The sequence below is a fragment of the Dreissena polymorpha genome, chromosome 2 (genome assembly GCF_020536995.1).
Source record: "Dreissena polymorpha isolate Duluth1 chromosome 2, UMN_Dpol_1.0, whole genome shotgun sequence".
Classification (NCBI taxonomy): Eukaryota; Metazoa; Mollusca; class Bivalvia; order Myida; family Dreissenidae; genus Dreissena; species Dreissena polymorpha.
In genome coordinates, this window is record NC_068356.1 from 16,837,935 (window position 1) to 16,859,424 (window position 21,490).

Genomic DNA, 21,490 nt, shown 5'->3' on the forward strand with positions numbered 1-21,490 from the left:
TGAGATACACATGCATTTCAAATATAAAATTGCTAGCTTCAATATTGCAGAAGTGACATTACATGAGCAATTTTGACCCATATATTTGACCTTAAAGGATGACCTTGACCTTTCACCACTCAAAATGTGCAGCTCCATGAGATGCACATGCATGCCAAATATCAAGTTGCTATCTTCAATATTGCAAAAGTACTCATAAAATGAGCGATTTTGGCAACATATATTTGACCTCTGACCTTGAAGGATGACCTTGACCTTTCACCACTCAAAATGTGCAGCTCCATGAGATGCACATGCATGCCAAATATCAAGTTGCTATCTTGAATATTGAAATACAGCAAAAGTGTACATTAAATTAGCGATTTTGACCCATATATTTGACCTTTGACCTTGAAGGATGACCTTGACCTTGAGCTTTCACCACTCAAAATGTGCAGCTCCATGAGATACATATGCATGCCAAATATCAAGTTGCTATCTTCAATATTGCAAAAGTTATTGCAAATGTTAAAGTTGGCGCAAACAGACAGACAGACAGACCAACCAACATACAGGACAAAAACAATATGTCCCCCAATACTATAGTGGGGGACATAAAAATTTATTTTGAACCCAGTGGTATTATTTGAACAAACTTAGCAGAGGACCATCATATGATGTTACACACCAAATATTAAACTTCAGACACTAATGATTTTTAAGTTATTTAAAATTCAAGTCTATACAAAATTCTTTGACGCCTGGGGCGAGGACAGTTTTGACCCCTGGTGCATGATTTAAACAAATTCAGTAGATGCCCACTACACACCAAATATTAAAGCCATGAAGTCCTGACCTGGTGATTAAGAGTTTTTATTTTTGAAATATATTTGTTGCTCTGTGTGCTCATGTGAACTTAAAAATGTCACAAAAAATACAGCAATTATGCAAAATAAGGAGGTAAAGATAAGGTATGTAGCTTTAAACTGTTGTTTAAATCATGGACCTTTAAGTGAACAAGGTGGATATACCATGTGACATATCGTCTTGATATGACTATTAGTGCAAATGGACTTAAAAAGCAATAATCACTTAAGTAATTTGCAGTAAACAATCTCTCACTTTTACTATCACCATAAAAGTTTATGCAAGAACTTCTGTAGTGTCAATTGTGACATTAACCTTTAAGCGAGCAACACAACTTGTCAAATTCATAACAGCACATTTATTTTGATCCCATCATACACAGTAGAGTAATGGGTCACAAAATATGGAAATATGTCACTAACTAAACAACTAAACAACTAGCAAACAGCAGCTTGTCAATATGTCTCCCCAGCACTATGTAGTGAACATAAAGTAAACTAGTATTAACTGACCAAATAATATTGTATATGATGTATATGATATATGTGTGAAGTGAAAGTGTAACAACTTTACGCCAGAAAAAAATCTGCAGAAGTGAAGGAAACATTCCTTCATTAACATAATATCTTTTTTAATAAATGTGATCGATTGATTCACACATTATGTTTTCATGAATAAAACAATGTTGGAAAAAAATAAAAAACTTAATTATTTTTTAATATTTTAGTCCTTGTGTTATGAATTGTAACATAAATAAGATCTTAGTGATGGTTATTTATCTAGATCTGACTATACAAAGGTAAATGGGGTATGACACAGAGGCCTTCGTCCCTGTTGTACTGTAGGCAGGCCTCCCCATCTGTAGTCATCTGTCGCTCGATAACGCTTACAGCCTGCTCCAGGTCACTACCTGTCAAGACATGCTCTTTGTGAAAATGTTCGTGTATGCTATATCCGTCAAAGAACATTTTCGCACAGGTGTTACATCGGAAAGACCCTTCCTTGTGCACCATTTTCAGATGTCCTCGCAGGTTACATTTGTCCGTAAATGCCTTTCTACAGATGACACATTTGTGCGGTTTAACCTCGTTATGCATGTCCATGTGAACCTTGAGGTTCTTGGGCAGGAATACTTTCGAGCATATTGGACACTGTTTCATATACGGCTTTGGGTTCATCAGGTCTTCTTCATAGTGCATGGCCTTGACATGTTTGAATAAATGGTAACTGTTCTTGAACTTCTCCCGGCAGTAGCGGCATCGTGGTAGAATTTGACCCACTGTCAATTGGTCATGGTGAACAGCACGTTTGTGAGAGTACAGAGTTGATATGCGCAAAAATTCAGAGCTACAGAAAGAACAGCGGTACTGTTTCAATTTTGTATGGACGTTTTCATGGGATTCTAGTGCTCCCTTTGTTTTGAACGACTTCTCGCAATATGAACACTGGTGTATGTAATTGCCACTTCCACTGCCAACATGCTTTTGAGAGTGTCGTTTTAGGCTAGATAAAATTGGGAAACTGTCCCCACACGTATCACATTTGTATTTTCTCTCCGCAGAGTGCATGGACAGGTTGTGGAGACGAAGTGAGGACGGTGTGCTGAATGCCTTTCCACACGTATCACACAACACCGGGCTACGGTGATACCGCATGTGATCAGATAGCAGCTTCCTGGACTTGTAGGTCTTCTCACATGCATCACATTTCCACAGTTTTTCTGATTCTAAATGCACATGCTCAATATGGTTTTTTAAACTGTATATAGTAGCAAATCTAGCATCGCATTGGTCACATAGGTGTTCTTTTTCACCATGCACATGTTCATGTTTCTTCAATACTGCCTGTGAGGAGAAGGAAGAATCACAAACCTGAAATATACATGTACAAACACAAATTTACATTTATATTAAAGAATGTAAGAATTCTCTACTAGTTAAATTGTAATGTTTGGTTTAAGCGTCTACATCAATGAAAATGTACTGATTATACACAAAAGAATTGTAGTTAAAAAAACAATTTGCATTTACCTTTACCTGAATATTCAGATTTGAACAAAAAAGTGAAAACGTGAGATAGAGAATAATGATCTCATCTTCCATATTGATATAAAAAAACACAAGTATTTCAGTGAGATTATTGATTGTGTATTTTATAATTACAGAAACAAAATGTTTATACATGTAAAAAATAGTTGGGACTTTAAATATCACAGAGCAGGTGCACAAAAATTAAGCTCAAAAAATGAAACAAGAGGGCCATCAGGCCCTAAGGCGCTCACCTGAAAGCCAAAGGAACTAGACTATTCTGAAAAAAATGCAAGCTGATTCATGAAGATTATTTTGGACCAAAAAAGTGACTTTTAACATGTTTTTTTTATATTTGACCTTGTGACCTAGTTTTTGAGCTCATATGACCCAGCTTCAATCTCTGGCAAAATTTCATTGGGACAAATGTTCTGACCAAGTTTCATGAAGATTGGCCAATAAATGTGGCTAATATAGTGTCAACAAGTTTTCACTAAAGCCATATAAGGACAACTGCCCCTCCCCCCCCCTTGTGGCCATGTTTTTCAACGAACCATAACCATTTTCAAACTCACTCGAGCTATTGTTAGAACAAATGTTCTGATAAAGTTTCATAAAGATTGGATAATAAATGTGACTTCTAGAGTGTTAACAAGGTTTTGTAGTAAAAAGCCATTTAAGGAAAAATGCCACGCCCCCTTGCGGCCATGTTTTTTAACGGATCTCAACCATTTTTTAACTTATCCCAGATATTATTAGTTCAAATATTCTGACCAAGTTTCATGAGCATTGGACCACAAATGTGACATCTAGAGTGTTAACAAGGTTTTACCATACAGTAAAGCCATATAAGGAAAACTGCCCCGCCCCGTGGCGGCCATATTTTTCATTCAACTGGAACCATTTTCGAACTCATCCAAGATATTATTGGGACACATGTTTTGACCAAGTTTCATGAAGATTGGACTAAAAATGTGACTTCTAGAGTGTTAACAAGGTTTTACTTTAGCCATATAAGGAAAACTGCCATGCCCCCTGGCGGCCATGTTTTTCAACCAACCGGAACCATTTTCAAACTCGTCCAAGATATTATTGGGACACATGTTCTGACAAAGTTTCATGAAGATTGGACTAAAAATGTGACTTCTAGAGTGTTAACAAGGGTTTATTAAAGCCATATAAGGAAAACTGCCACGCCCCCTGGCGGCCATGTTTTTCAACCAACGGGAACAATTTTTGAACTTGTCCAAGATTTTATTGGGACACATGTTCCCACCAAGTTTCATGCAGATTGGACTAAAAATGTGACTTCTAGAGTGTTAACAAGGTTTTACTATAGCCATATAAGGAAAACTGCCACGCCCCCTGGCAGCCATGTTTTTCAACCAACCGGAACCATTTTCGAACTCGTCCAAGATATTTTTGAGACACATGTTCTAACCAAGTTTCATGAAGATTGGACAATAAATGTGACCTTTAGAGTGTTAACAAGGTAAATGCTGACGATGCACGACGGACAAAATGCGATCACAATAGCTCACCATGAGCACGTTGTGCTCAGGTGAGATAAAAAAAACATTTTGTTTTTACAATTTTACAAGCATACACCAAGTTTTATACTTTTTTTGATATCTCACAATATCAATCTACAAAATAAATGTATACAAATACCATGGGTGAAGAAAAGTGAAAATTCAAGAGTGCACTGCATAAACATTAAAGATATTTGCTTGTAGTTTTGTTTTCTGAATTACAGACCATGGATTAAAAAAACACTGAAAACATGGAGTGTCAAGATACCATTAGAAAACGGAGCTCAAAACAGTAAGAGGCAGACAAATGTCAAAATAATGTCACAATTGAGTCATAATCCCAAGCCCAACCAACACGTGCTTCAAATGTTTCCATTAAATGATGTGGGAAGTCTTGAAATCTGGTGTGTTAAGTGCAATATGCACAAAATAAAATGTACATTTGCAGCCCATATGGGTTCCAAATGTAGCCCATAATTGGCACAGATGCAACCTATATGGATTCCATTAAGGACTGATATGGTTTGCCCATATGGGTCACATGTTGTTGCTGATTGCAAAACACATATTGGACCCATGAATTTTGATACTGGAGTTTTGTATACATGTCTATTAATTAGAAACTGAACTATTTATTAGAGGAGTGCTCTTTTCAATCTGATTAATAACTACATTATGGTTATCACCTTTGCGCAGACTTGTGCCCCAAGATTTATTCTACGTTCTTTGAGCTTTCTAACAACTAAATGTACTTAACATGAAAACTATGTGTACCTTTACAACAACTCAAGTATTCTCCAATTAATTCTTGTAATTTTGTTCCTTTGTCAATATACTACATGCACATTTGGTAAATGCTCCATCTCGTGTGTGTGTGTGTAAATATATATATATATATATATATATATATATATATATATACATATATATATATATATATATATATATATATATATATATATATATATATATATATATATATATATATATATATATATATATATATATATATATATATATGTATAAATTGTTGTTTTTAGTACTTTGCATGTACCTGACACTTGTAGGTTTTGGGTCCATGTGAAAACTTCATATGATTGTTGTAGCGACTTATGCTGTCATACTCTTTAAGGCAAATCTGAAACATAAATATCTGCATGATGTTTAAGGACAGCAAGTGTATTACTTCTGTTTTTGCTAAGCTCTTAAGTTGCCAGTTTATGTTCCTTGACCAATATAACAAATGTCAAAATGATTGTAAGTGATAAAAAGTTAATAGAACAGAAAAGAATGATCAGTCAAAACTTTTTTTAACCAAAATGTATATTTAAATCGCTAGCATCATTTATATTCAAAACAGAAAACAAAGTATGTTTTAATAGGAATAACAAGAAAAACAGCAGTTTTAAAACCAGACTTTGGATGACCAGGTGAAGCCCGAAATGCTTAATAGACAGGATTTGTGTTTCTATCTAAATAAGAATTTCTCTGAAAATGGAAGTTTGAATAAAGAATTAGAACAAGAATTTCCTTTTTTATGTTTGATTATAAAATACTTTTGAAACTGTTTAAAATATGTAAAATGGAATGAAAATATAAACAAAACCACAACTCACCGCACATTTTAGTTTGTTGCTGTGCAGGTGTGCATGCTTGTCTCTTTCATCAGCAGTGCTAAAATTCTTGTAACACCATTGACACATGTACGGACACTTCTGGTGGTTTTTGACATGTCGCGTCACTTTAGAGACTGAACAACTATCCGAAAAAGTTTTTGGACATACAGTGCACTTTTTCACAAGATGTGTATAGATATGTATATCATATCTTTTTCCTTCCTTTAGATTTTCTCCACATAGTTTACAGCTGTATGTTGTTATTCCCTCTGACTTAAATATGTTCACCATTTCTGGAACTGATGCAATAATTTCACCTCTATCACTGCTACCAAATGCAAGTTTTATATCACTGTGACCATTTAAATGATATTTCACACTGGAATTTAAAATAAATTTATTGCGTGTTGATCCCTCCTTAGAATAACGTTCTGTCTGTTTGAAGTCAACATCTGTGTAATCATTCTCTTCCCTGGAAGACTTTGTGAATTCTTCCATAGTTGAATCAAAATATAAAAAGTCATTATTAATGGTTGCTTCACTGTCTGAGTCAATTTTCCCATAAATGACATTGGGGACACCCAATACTTCAATATTCTGTACGTCAAATGTCTGTAAATCACTTCTTCTCTCCTCTGCCCCATTTTTGTCAGATACTTTAGATAACAGTTTGGTACCTGAAATCAATTTAAAACAAGAAACCGTCAGAGACGGGTGATGCTCCCCAAAGTTTTTTTTTGTCACAATATTGCACTTTATATTCAGATAAAAGGAAACGTCTTGAGGGCACAGTAGTTGGGGGGGGGGGGGGGCAAGAATTTTTGTTATAGAAAAATTCAAAGGGCCATAACTGTGTGAAAAATCATATGACCAGAACCCGCTGATAATATGCACATCTCCTCTTGGTAGTAAAGCTTCCCATAAAGTTTCATTGAATTCCGGTCATTAGTTGCTGAGAAATAGCCCGGTTAAAAATTGCACTATATGTACAGTTAATGGAAAATTAATTTTGTTATAGAAAAATTCAAAGGGCCATAACTCTGTGAAAAATCATCCGACCAGAACCAGCTAATAATATGCACATTTCCTCTTGGTAGTGAAGCTTCCCATAAAGTTTCATTGAATTCTGGTCATTAATTGCTGAGAAATAGCCCGGACAAAAATTGTGCATGGACAAACGGACACACTGTCACACGGACGGATGAACGAAGCGGCGACTATATGCTCCCCCCAATTTTTTTTGGGGGAGCATAAAAACACAGATACACAAGCTACACTTTTTTTGTCAACTGTTCATGTACTGTTTCTACAATTTCTTTCTTATGGCAAACTCAATCAACATATACCATGCACTGGGCAAAGTGTTGTACTAGCCTGTGCAGTCCATACAAGCTAATACTTGGCGACACTGTCCACTTGTATTGTATTTTTTACCAGAAGGAAGTCTCTTCTTAGCGAAAATTCAGTTTTAAAGGAAAGTATTGACCATGCTTAGCCTGTGCATACTGCAAAGGCTTATCTAGGACGACACTTTCAGCTCATGCTTTAACCCCAGTTTTCAAAACAGAGTACTCATGAAGACTGATAGAGAGAGTACTAATGAAGACTGAAAGAGAGAGTACTCATGATGACTGATAGAGAGAGTATTCATGAAGACTGAAAGAGAGAGTACTCATGAAGACTGATAGAGAGAGTACTCATGAAGACTGATAGAGAGAGTACTAATGAAGACTGATAGAGAGAGGTCTCATGAAGACTGATAGAGTACTCATGAAGATTGATAGAGAGAGTACTCATGAAGACTGATAGCAAGTATTCATGAAGACTGATAGAGAGAGTAGTACTCATGATGACTAAAAGAGAGAGTAGTACTCATGAAGACTGATAGAGAGAGTACTCATGGAGACTGATAGAGAGAGTACTCATGAAGACTTATAGAGAGAATACTCTAGAAGACTGATAGAGTACTCATGAAGACTGATAGAGTACTCATGAAGACTGATAGAGAGAGTAGTACTCATGAAGACTGATAGAGAGAGTAGTACTCATGAAGACTGAAAGAGAGAGTACTCATGAAGAGGGATAGAGAGAGTACTCATGAAGACTAATAAAGTACTCATGAAGACTGAAAGAGAGTGTACTAATGAAGACTGATAGAGAGAGTAGTACTCATGAAGACTGAAAGAGAGAGTACTCATGAAGTTTGACAGAGAGAGTAGTACTCATGAAGACTGACAGAGAGAGTAGTTCTCATGAAGACTGATAGAGAGTACTCATGAAGACTGTTAGAGAGAGTACTCATGAAGACTGATAGAGATAGTACTCATGAAGACTGATAGAGAGAGTACTCATGAAGACTGATAGAGTACTCATGAAGCTGATAGAGAGTAGTACTCATGAAGACTGAAAGAGAGAGTACTCATGAAGTTTGACAGAGAGAGTAGTACTCACGAAGACTGTTATTGAGAGTACTCATGAAGACTGATAGAGAGAGTTCTCATGAAGACTGATAGAGAGTAGTACTCATGAAGACTGATAGAGTACTCATGAAGCTGATAGAGAGAGTACTTATGAAGACTGACAGAGAGAGTACTCATGAAGAGGATAGAGACTACTCATGAAAACTGATAGAGAGAGAGAGTACTCATGAAGACTGATAGAGTACTCATAAAGACTGATAGAGAGAGTACTCATGAAGACTGACAGAGAGAGTAATACTCTTGAAGACTGACAGAGAGAGTAGTACTCATGAAGACTGATAGAGAGAGTACTCATGAAGACTGATAGAGAGAGTACTCATGAATTCTGATAGAGTACTCATGAAGACTGACAGAGAGAGTAGTGCTCATGAAGACTGATAGAGAGAGTAGTACTCATGAAGACTGATAGAGAGAGTAGTACTCATGAAGACTGATAGAGAGAGTACTCATGAAGACTGACAGAGAGAGTACTCATGAAGACTGATAGAGAGAGTAGTACTCATGAAGACTAATAGAGAGAGTACTCATGAAGACTGATAGAGAGTACTCATGAAGACTGATAGAGAGTACTCATGAAGACTGATCGAGAGTAGTACTCATGAAGACTGACAGAGAGGATACTCATGAAGACTGATAGAGAGAGTAGTACTCATGAAGACTGATAGAGAGATTAGTACTCATGAAGACTGATAGAGAGAGTAATCATGAAGACTGATAGAGAGAGAACTCATGAAGACTGACAGAGAGAGTAGTACTCATGAAGACTGACAGAGAGAGTAGTACTCATGAAGACTAATAGAAAGAGTACTCATGACGACTGACAGAGAGAGTACTCATGAAGACTGATAGAGAGAGTACTCATGAAGACTGACAGAGAGAGTACTCATGAAGACTGATAAAGAGAGTACTCATGAAGACTGATAGAGAGAGTATTCATGAAGACTGAAAGAGAGAGTACTCATGAAGATTGATAGAGAGAGTACTCATGAAGACTGATAGCAAGTATTCATGAAGACTGATAGAGAGAGTAGTACTCATGATGACTAAAAGAGAGAGTAGTACTCATGAAGACTGATAGAGAGAGTACTCATGGAGACTGATAGAGAGAGTACTCATGAAGACTTATAGAGAGAATACTCTAGAAGACTGATAGAGTACTCATGAAGACTGATAGAGTACTCATGAAGACTGATAGAGAGAGTAGTACTCATGAAGACTGATAGAGAGAGTAGTACTCATGAAGACTGAAAGAGAGAGTACTCATGAAGAGGGATAGAGAGAGTACTCATGAAGACTAATAAAGTACTCATGAAGACTGAAAGAGAGTGTACTCATGAAGACTGATAGAGAGAGTAGTACTCATGAAGACTGAAAGAGAGAGTACTCATGAAGTTTGACAGAGAGAGTAGTACTCATGAAGACTGACAGAGAGAGTAGTTCTCATGAAGACTGATAGAGAGTACTCATGAAGACTGTTAGAGAGAGTACTCATGAAGACTGATAGAGATAGTACTCATGAAGACTGATAGAGAGAGTACTCATGAAGACTGATAGAGTACTCATGAAGCTGATAGAGAGTAGTACTCATGAAGACTGAAAGAGAGAGTACTCATGAAGTTTGACAGAGAGAGTAGTACTCACGAAGACTGTTATTGAGAGTACTCATGAAGACTGATAGAGAGAGTTCTCATGAAGACTGATAGAGAGTAGTACTCATGAAGACTGATAGAGTACTCATGAAGCTGATAGAGAGAGTACTTATGAAGACTGACAGAGAGAGTACTCATGAAGAGGATAGAGACTACTCATGAAAACTGATAGAGAGAGAGAGAGTACTCATGAAGACTGATAGAGTACTCATAAAGACTGATAGAGAGAGTACTCATGAAGACTGACAGAGAGAGTAATACTCTTGAAGACTGACAGAGAGAGTAGTACTCATGAAGACTGATAGAGAGAGTACTCATGAAGACTGATAGAGAGAGTACTCATGAATTCTGATAGAGTACTCATGAAGACTGACAGAGAGAGTAGTGCTCATGAAGACTGATAGAGAGAGTAGTACTCATGAAGACTGATAGAGAGAGTACTCATGAAGACTGACAGAGAGAGTACTCATGAAGACTGATAGAGAGAGTAGTACTCATGAAGACTAATAGAGAGAGTACTCATGAAGACTGATAGAGAGTACTCATGAAGACTGATAGAGAGTACTCATGAAGACTGATCGAGAGTAGTACTCATGAAGACTGACAGAGAGGATACTCATGAAGACTGATAGAGAGAGTAGTACTCATGAAGACTGATAGAGAGATTAGTACTCATGAAGACTGATAGAGAGAGTAATCATGAAGACTGATAGAGAGAGAACTCATGAAGACTGACAGAGAGAGTAGTACTCATGAAGACTGACAGAGAGAGTAGTACTCATGAAGACTAATAGAAAGAGTACTCATGACGACTGACAGAGAGAGTACTCATGAAGACTGATAGAGAGAGTACTCATGAAGACTGACAGAGAGAGTACTCATGAAGACTGATAAAGAGAGTACTCATGAAGACTGATAGAGAGAGTATTCATGAAGACTGAAAGAGAGAGTACTCATGAAGACTGATAGAGAGAGTACTCATGAAGACTGATAGAGAGAGTACTCATGAAGACTGATAGAGAGAGTAGTACTCATGAAGACTGATAGAGAGTGTACTCATGAAGACTGATAGAGTAGTACTCATGAAGACTAAAAGAGAGAGTACTCATGAAGACTGATAGAGATAGTAGTACTCATGAAGACTGATAGAGATAGTAGTACTAATTAAGACTGTTAGAGAGAGTACTCATGAAGACTGACCGAGAGAGTGGTACTCATGAAGACTGATAGAGAGAGTAGTACTCATGAAGACTGATAGAGAGAGTAGTACTCATGAAGACTGATAGACTAGTACTCATGAAGACTAATAGAGAGAGTACTCATGAAGACTGATAGAGAGAGTAGTACTCATGAAGACTGATAGAGAGTACTCATGAAGACTGATAGAGAGTATTCATGAAGACTGATAGAGAGAGTACTCATGAAGACTGATAGAGAGAGTAATCATGAAGACTGATAGAGAGAGTAGTACTCATGAAGACTGATAGAGAGAGTAGTACTCATGAAGACTGATAGAGAGAGAGTTCTCATGAAGACTGATAGAGAGAGAACTCATGAAGACTGATAGAGAGAGTAGTACTCATGAAGACTGATAGAGAGAGAAGTACTCATGAAGACTGATAGAGAGTGTATATATGAAGACTGATATAGAGAGTACTCATGAAGACTGACAGAGAGAGTACTCATGAAGACTGACAGAGAGAGTAGTACTCATGAAGACTGATAGAGAGAGTAGTACTCATGAAGACTGATAGAGAGAGTACTCATGAAGACTGATAGAGAGAGTAGTACTCATGAAGACTGATAGAGAGAGTACTCATGAAGACTGATAGAGAGAGTACTCATGAAGACTGATAGAGAGAGTACTCATGAAGACTGATAGAGAGAGTACTCATGAAGACTGATAGAGAGAGTACTCATGAAGACTGATAGAGAGAGTACTCGTGAAGACTGACAGAGAGAGTAGTACTCATGAAGACTTACAGAGAGAGTAGTACTCATGAAGACTAATAGAAAGAGTACTCATGACGACTGACAGAGAGAGTACTCATGAAGACTGATAGAGAGAGTACTCATGAAGACTGACAGAGAGAGTACTCATGAAGACTGATAAAGAGAGTACTCATGAAGACTGATAGAGAGAGTATTCATGAAGACTGAAAGAGAGAGTACTCATGAAGACTGATAGAGAGAGTACTCATGAAGACTGATAGAGAGAGTACTCATGAAGACTGATAGAGTGAGTAGTACTCATGAAGACTGATAGAGAGTGTACTCATGAAGACTGATAGAGTAGTACTCATGAAGACTAAAAGAGAGAGTACTCATGAAGACTGATAGAGATAGTAGTACTCATGAAGACTGATAGAGATAGTAGTACTCATGAAGACTGTTAGAGAGAGTACTCATGAAGACTGACCGAGAGAGTGGTACTCATGAAGACTGATAGAGAGAGTAGTACTCATGAAGACTGATAGAGAGAGTAGTACTCATGAAGACTGATAGACTAGTACTCATGAAGACTAATAGAGAGAGTACTCATGAAGACTGATAGAGAGAGTACTCATGAAGACTGACAGAGTACTCATGAAGACTGATAGAGAGAGTAGTACTCATGAAGACTGATAGAGAGTACTCATGAAGACTGATAGAGAGTACTCATGAAGACTGATAGAGAGAGTACTCATGAAGACTGATAGAGAGAGTAATCATGAAGACTGATAGAGAGAGTAGTACTCATGAAGACTGATAGAGAGAGTAGTACTCATGAAGACTGATAGAGAGAGAGTACTCATGAAGACTGATAGAGAGAGTACTCATAAAGACTGATAGAGAGAGTACTGTAGTACTCATGAAGACTGATAGAGAGAGAAGTACTCATGAAGACTGATAGAGAGTGTATATATGAAGACTGATATAGAGAGTACTCATAAAGACTGACAGAGAGAGTACTCATGAAGACTGACAGAGAGAGTAGTACTCATGAAGACTGATAGAGAGAGTAGTACTCATGAAGACTGATAGAGAGAGTACTCATGAAGACTGATAGAGAGAGTAGTACTCATGAAGACTGATAGAGAGAGTACAGATGAAGACTGATAGAGAGAGTACTCATGAAGACTGATAGAGAGAGTACTCATGAAGACTGATAGAGAGAGTACTCATGAAGACTGATAGAGAGAGTACTCATGAAGACTGATAGAGAGAGTACTCATGAAGACTGATAGAGAGAGTACTCATGAAGACTGACAGAGAGTACTCATGAAGACTGATAGAGAGAGTAGTACTCATGAAGACTGATAGAGAGAGAGTACTCATGAAGACTGATAGAGAGAGTACTCATGAAGACTGATAGAGAGAGTACTGTAGTACTCATGAAGACTGATAGAGAGAGAAGTACTCATGAAGACTGATAGAGAGTGTATATATGAAGACTGATATAGAGAGTACTCATAAAGACTGACAGAGAGAGTATTCATGAAGACTGACAGAGAGAGTAGTACTCATGAAGACTGATAGAGAGAGTAGTACTCATGAAGACTGATAGAGAGAGTACTCATGAAGACTGATAAGAGAGAGTACTCATGAAGACTGACAGAGAGTACTCATGAAGACTGATAGAGAGTACTCATGAAAACTGATAGAGAGAGAGAGAGTACTCATGAAGACTGATAGAGAGAGTACTCATGAAGACTGATAGAGAGAGTACTCGTGAAGACTGATAGAGAGAGTAGTACTCATGAAGACTGTTAGAGAGAGTACTCATGAAGACTGATAGAGAGAGTTCTCATGGAGACTGATAGAGAGAGTTCTCATGAAGACTGATAGAGAGAGTACTCATGAAGACTGTTAGAGAGAGTACTCATGGAGACTGATAGAGAGAGTACTCATGAAGACTGATAGAGATAGTAGTACTCATGAAGACTGTTAGAGAGAGTACTCTTGAAGACTGAAGAAAATATTGGTATGTAGCATACAGTAGCATATGTCAGACACAACTTTATTGCATGTTACAAGTTTCAAAACTAATAAAAATGTTAGCATATCTGCGGTGTTTTGTCCAATGGGAATGGCATGAGGTGAAACATATTTAATAACATTAAAATGCGCATTTGTTATTTTATTTAATCAAAAGATGAAAGCATTTGGTTAAATGTGGATATGTTTTGCGAAGTAATACACATCACGTGAGAACTCTATTCACTTGTATTAACTTACAGAAAAATGTAAACTGTTCAGTGATGTGTTGATGCGACTGAAGAAATTCCTTGCCAGCCTGTGTACCGAGGCATGGAGGCAAGAAGTGGGCACCTCCAGAAAGTATCACAACAGCATTCACAGCGTGAGACTGCAGCACCAGGCACTGAAACCAATACAGGGACTCTTATATATATTTTTTTAACAAAACTTTGTTAAATATCATCATGTTCACATGTACAGATAGTGGCCAAGGAATACAGGTTATGTAAAAGTCATTTAAAATGTGTTTGAGGGATCAGTTAACAATACAATATACACTTTGTGCTTTGTAAACATCCACAATCATGAATCATCAGATAATATTAAGATTAATTTTCTATTTAAACATTTGATAAATGGATGCACTCTTTCTATATTGAATGATAATTAATGTTATGCTGCAGTCAAGTGTGCACATAGTAATATCAGCTCAAATTCTCCAACATATAATACACGTACACTCCTTGAAAGTACAATATCATTGCACTAAGTTCATAAAAGAGAGACAAGCTTGTTTATTTCAGATAGCATACATTTAATTGAGCTTGTATATGAACAACTTGTACATAAACTACCCTTCACATACTTGTAGTATGTATATGTTTATTTAAATTAATGTCCTTCAATATAAGTTATGTTCAGGCTTCAGCAACAATACAGGACTAAAGTGTCATCAATCACTATTTTATAACACTCTATAAACCATATTTTCTATCACTTTATTGTTAAATTAAAAGTAATATTTGTAATCTAGCATTTGTCTTATTTACAATTTTGATTAACTTTTACCTTCCATATTTACAATTTTGATTAACTCTAACCTTCCAGGTTTAATACAAAGTGTTTTCACTATGACAATTAGTTCAAAGAGGGCTTTATGTAACATTTCATTTACTAAACATGTTTTATTGTATATTTTAATACAATTACTACCTTGAACAATTAAATAAAAACAGAGAATCACACTTGCAAATGCTTGTAAATTTGTTTTAACAATTACATAACTCTAGCTGTTTTAATGTTCGAAATACCTTCAATGCAAGTGAAATATGTCATTGCTTGCCAACATGGACCATGTAAAAACGTATGTCATAAAATCAACAACAAAATTGTTAACCAGTTAAAATGCAGGTTGATTGGTATACTTATAATTGATTGATTTGTATGTATTCTCACCTGTGAAACTGGTGTTATAAAAATAGGCATTAACCTGCCACAGATCAAATTTATCACTTAAGCTGGTGCTTCTTGTTACTACCGTCTACAGAACGCTTTTTAAAGTCTTTGAAAACCTTTTCGAACTGGCAGCTATGTTTTGCAATAGAATGGAAAAATATTTAAACTCTTATCCCCTTATACTTTCGTTTTTACCAAGTGCAATGTGTACTTATAAACAGAGTTCCGCATTCAAAGACATATGCTCCCCAAACAGGGCTTTGAACTTGTGACCCCAATTTCAATAGGGGTCATCTCCTGTACAAGGCCAATGCACATGCGAAGTATCAAGCCAAGCAGTCAATTTATTGAAGAGTTATTAATCTTAAACAATTTTTTTACCTTACTGGTACGATGACCTTGACCTTTGACATGTGAACCCAATTTTAATAGGGGTCATCTACTGTCTAAGGCCAATGCAATTGGGAAGTTTCAAACCAATCCGTCAAGTGGTTGACGATTTATTGATCAGTTATGATTTTAACACTTATTGTGACAGTGACCTTGAACTTTTGACCTAGTGACCCCATTTTCAATTGGTCATCTAGAGTTACTGATCAGAGACGAACTGGTCTACCAATCAGACAGACTGACCAACTAATATCCAGCAAAACAATATATCCCTCTTCTAAAAAGATGGGGGGGGGGGGCAAAATACGTACCGTAACTTTTCAATGATGGTTTTAAACCTGTCAATTACAAACATTGAGAACAAGACACATGGCATGATGTTTTAAATATGTCTGTCATTCTTAGACTCTTAAGTACATATTAAGTACTGTAAGTGGGGATGAAATATCTGACAGATTAGCTCTGTTGGTAGCTAGTGTTTTTCAGAGAACAAAGGTTTAAGCACACTTTTCCTCTCAAAATTACAATAATGTGACTGTCTAATGACTAAAGTAAAAGGCAGGAGAGTAATTTTGGATTTTTTATGTATCTTGCCACTACCAGTTTGGGCCACTGATTTTTGGTTGAAAAGGGGTAGTCGTTCAATTCCAGTAGTAATATATAACCAGAGTCCAGATAGGTGTGAATAATACCATATAGGTGTGAATCTTATTTGGAAACTTGTACACCTTTGATTGTCACCTCTATGCTATGTAAAAATAAAATTGTTGTATTTTAAGATTGATTAATTAAGTTTGAAGGTATGTTTAAAATTGATTACAAGCGTTTTAATGATTTTTTTAATATAATAAATAAACAATATTTATAATTATGACATAGTGAATACATAAATTGATTAAAACTTTGTTCAACAATTTGACAATATATACAATGTACATACAAGGACCAAAAGAAAGATCACACAATTTATTTCAGTTAAAGAATAATTTTACATTTCATATATTATACATTAACAATATTGATAGTGAATAATCTCCCATAATGAAAATCACACCAAATTTATTTCAGTAATTGATCATAAAAACACATTTTTGTAATCAATCACTTTTAACTTATTTCAATATATTAAATAAACATAACATACAATAACATAACATCCATCATTCAAAATATGATACTCTTATGTTCATTTCATGTTTAATACTATGTTATACATCAGTGGGACTAGTGCTGCAACAATACGCCAAAAACCGTATTGCAATATATTGTCAGTTCAAAAACCCGTATTGCAATATATCGCAATATATTGCTAACTTGTACCAAAATTATAATTTGCCAATTACCCAATAATCCCATAAATTCCAATTTTAAAGCAAATTCTGGTAAATATTTACTATAAATGTGCTCAAGAATAATAAGAAACACAAACATTCGCAAATTTTCTTAAGTATCATATACATTTTTGCAATTGTTACTATTTAAAGATGTGATGAAATAACGTCCAACCGGGGCGTTTTTTCCACTGAACACGCGTAATTCAGCTGACGTGATGTTCCCGTTTTTATACAACACAAAATACACCCATACTTTCCATGCGACGTTCTACATGTCTGTATAATTTTCGCGCGCTTTTTATTGAGACAAAGGATAAAGCACTTTTTATTTGACGCTATAATTTTTTATTGTCGCGTTAGCATTCAAATTTGGAAGCGTGTTTCCGAAATTCGGATTACAAATAATGCTCAAATCAGAATCGAACGAAACATTTACAGCTGTGCGCAATTAATTCAACGATAATCTGTTCGAAAGCATCGAATGAATGCTCCCATGTAACAACGCTACTCCGTATAATACACATTTTAGAATGCTTTTTTTACGTAAAAAATAATTTACACTGCTTTGTTTTGTTTACCTTTTTATCATTATTTCGGATGGCTTTTCTGGACGAAATGTGAATGAATTTTTGTAAAATTTTCGTACCGGTATGATGAAAATCATATCGCAATACAATATGCAGATCGCGTATTGCGATATATACCGATATACCGGTATATTGTTGCAGCCCTAAGTGGGACAAATGTCCAAACATGGCATTAAACTGATTGAGGCATTAAACATCCAGTAGTTTAAATAAAGGAGTGTAGCTTACCGGGTAGTTTAAACCTATTTATTTTAGCTCTATTGCATCCAAAGCCTAAGGCTTATATAAACCCTCTCGAGTTTGTTTCCTGGGCTTAGAACCAGTACTTGGTGTCTTTGGGGGAGATCTAAAGAATGCTCCCACGGTGGGGATCGAACCCGTGACCTCCAGGTCCCTAGGCGGACACCATATCCATTACCCCACTACGACCTTGTAGCATGCTACAACAGAGCAGTGCTCCAGCTAGGATTTGAAAAGAGCAGGGGGCTTTTTTGTCAAAAGAGCACTTTAGACACGCAGTATTTTGTCAAAAGGGCACATTTTCGAGCGCACGGGCGTTTCTTGAATGCTTCCTCTTATATGTTAATTTATATGTTATTAATACTTGTCAGAATATATTATTCCCATTATTATTAAACAATTCAAATATAATGTCTGCAATGAGAAATAAATTAATTGCAATGTATTGTAATAACAGATTTATTAATCATTATATGTTTTTTTGTTTTGTTTTTTAAGGGCAGGGGGCCCAAGGAAGGGCAGGGCCGATGTTCGGGAGGGTAGGGCGGGGCGCCCTTCAATTTAGGCCTAGCTGGAGCACTGACAGAGTGTAGCTTGCGATGATTATAAACAGGTAAGCTCATTCGGATGAGCACTTAGACCTATGCTAAGATGTTTGTGGCAAAGAGCCACTAAGCAAAACTTTCCTCTAGTGTTAAAATAATGCAATTAAAAAAAACACGAAAAATAAATTAAATTCGCACCATGTGTTCAATTTGTTTAAGTGCGAACTCCAAATCCATTTTCGCTGTTTCAAACACGTGACTTGTTCGATATAATTGAAGTTAAATATTGTTACTGTTTTAATCGGAGTGGCGATTTATAAATGTAACCAATATCTTAACATAGTTTCGGTCCAATTGACCGTAGCGAACTCTGTGTTTGGGTTGGCAAACTGCTAACAAGGGGCGGTAACAAAGGGTTGTCTGTCAATAAAAAGACGACACCGTATTGAAGGTCCCTGTACCACGTGGCTTTTTCGGCTATGTGTGGGATGTCAACAAACCATCGCTTCACGTACGTTTCTGATAATTTCTTCATTAACTCAAAACCATTTTCAAAAAAAACAAAGACGACAGCCCGGTCATTGTCAAAATACACAACTGTGTTTAGTTTGCGCAAAATTAATAAAGTATTTTTTCCAAAAAGTGCAACCGCGTGTTTGAAAACACACAAAGTGAAATGCTATGTGTGGTATATTTGTTATTCAATCAACACCAACGTTCATTATATTATTGTTGATGTTTTCAAAAAAATAGGGCGGACATTGTAATTCTTCATAGAGAAGCTACATATATTGTATGTTTGCGCATATATCCTCGAGTGCCCAATTTCGATGCATCCAAGCAGTTTGTTGAAGTTTTGTTGCTCAATATAGGGTAATTAATTTTGTTGTTTCATTACACATTTACCTTTTATTTACACATTTTAAATTCAATTGATTGTGTAATCAACAAAAATTCGTTGAAAAACGAAATGACCCAAGTCTTTGTAACGGCGTCAATATTTGTTGAGAGTGCCCTAAAACGACGCATCTGATTGGTTACCCGATTGCAATGTAAATAGTTTCCTGTGGAAACTGAATGCATAAACTATTAACTCATGATTGTTGTTCTTAAATGTGTATCACTGTAAAAGCATTATGGAACTGAACTTTATTAAATCAATTAAGGTTTTTAAATTTGGGAATGCCACACTTTCTGGCAGTGGTTAATAGGGGACCCTGTCAGCAACCCCTTGTCAAAAGCTGTGTTTATGGAAGTAGGTGAATATAACATGTACTTCTTTTGCGGAACCTACACTTATAATTAAGTGAATGAAAATAAGTAAAAAACATAATATGCAATTACCAACATAAACACTTGCTACATGTAGTTCAAATTGTATAACAGCATAACCAAAAACATATCCGGACTTCAAATCAAAGATTACGCGTACACCTTTTTCATAGTGAAAATTAATCTATTTATACGATATTTTGTCAAATGGCAGTCACGTGACTTATGAATGAAATAGTGAACTTTTGCAGACGAAACCGATCAAGACTATTGGGTGTAAAGTGTTCAAAAGTTTTGCATTAAGTAAAATACATAAAAATCCATCAATTGCAAACCAATCAACCATATCTTACCATTTAACCCGCTATTTTCCACATAACAAACAACAACTATAGTAAATTGTGCCAAAGATATATTAATATATCTTTGATTGTGCGTAGTGTACCAAGTGCTATTGTATGACGTCAACGGATGTCGCTTATGTATCAAACAGGCAAAACAAAAATCGCGTCAAATTAGGGCAGCGTCGATTCGGGTCACTCGAGGATACATCTGATTCGGAGTCTGTGTATAAAATGCAATAATGCTATGTGTGTAACATATTTTTGAAATGCTATGTGTGTTATGCAAGACTTTTCCTGTCAGTTCTGCATGTATTCTGAACACAGTTTTGTAAGAATCTAAAACATATGTATTTCAGTCTGTACTGAAAATATATCAAATTAACCAAATGTTACATGATGGAATACTGAAGTAATGGTGTAATGTTTAAACAATTTATGTTTAATTGAACATAAATTTTAAATTAAATACACTGCGTAATTGTTATCCAACCAATGGTCTTTTTTAACAAACACGTTATGTTGAACTATAATATTTTCTTTTTTTTACTTATTGTCTTTAAATAAATATCATGATTGATATTTTTGCCTGATTATTAAATTCGGTCCTTTTTTATAAATGAATGACAAAGAAAGTAAAAGCTCAAGATTAATTTACAATTGGTTTTACTTCTGTTGTTTTTCAGACTTGACAAGGATTAGTCTAAGGATTAGTAACGCTTTAGGCGCGAAGCTGTGTTAGAATTAGATGAACACCATCAAACCACACGGAAGGTGTTATGCGGCAAGTTAATTATCAAAACCACAGTGACAGAGACGGACCCAGCTTCATTCTGTGATGTTTACGGAAACCTATTTCAACTAACAATGCAAACATACCAGTTAATTTGTATTTTGGCATAATCAAAACAAAGTGTATGTATTTATATTTGTGTATATTTATGCGTTTTGTATCAATGTTATTAATGATATTTAAAATCTGAGTATATATGTTAATAAAACAATTGTTTCATAACAAATAGCAATATAAATCCAATGATGATTGTTTGTGGTCTATTAAGTTCATTTAGTTTTCAATATCATCTCCATATGAATATCTTAAGTATATCAAAATAAACACTTCATTAATAATAACATTGCTTTATAACCAGCATGCACATGTTACAATAGAAATTAAAGCACCAAGTACATAAAGAAGTACATTTGTATTCGCAAA

The 21,490-nt window shown here is 35.8% G+C and overlaps 1 protein-coding gene across 1 annotated transcript; it reads right to left on the bottom strand.

Moving 5' to 3' along the window:
• Positions 1 to 1,076: 1,076 nt before the first annotated feature.
• LOC127866038 (zinc finger protein 883-like) lies at positions 1,077 to 19,070 on the bottom strand. The gene is made up of 5 exons (XM_052406275.1): positions 18,860 to 19,070; positions 14,369 to 14,513; positions 6,022 to 6,698; positions 5,460 to 5,543; positions 1,077 to 2,717 (listed from the first exon to the last, which is right to left on the bottom strand). The coding sequence occupies exons 1-5, from the start codon at positions 18,896 to 18,898 to the stop codon at positions 1,626 to 1,628; spliced, it is 2,037 nt and encodes a 678-aa protein (XP_052262235.1). The 5' UTR covers positions 18,899 to 19,070; the 3' UTR covers positions 1,077 to 1,625.
• Between the last annotated feature and the right edge of the window lie 2,420 nt (positions 19,071 to 21,490).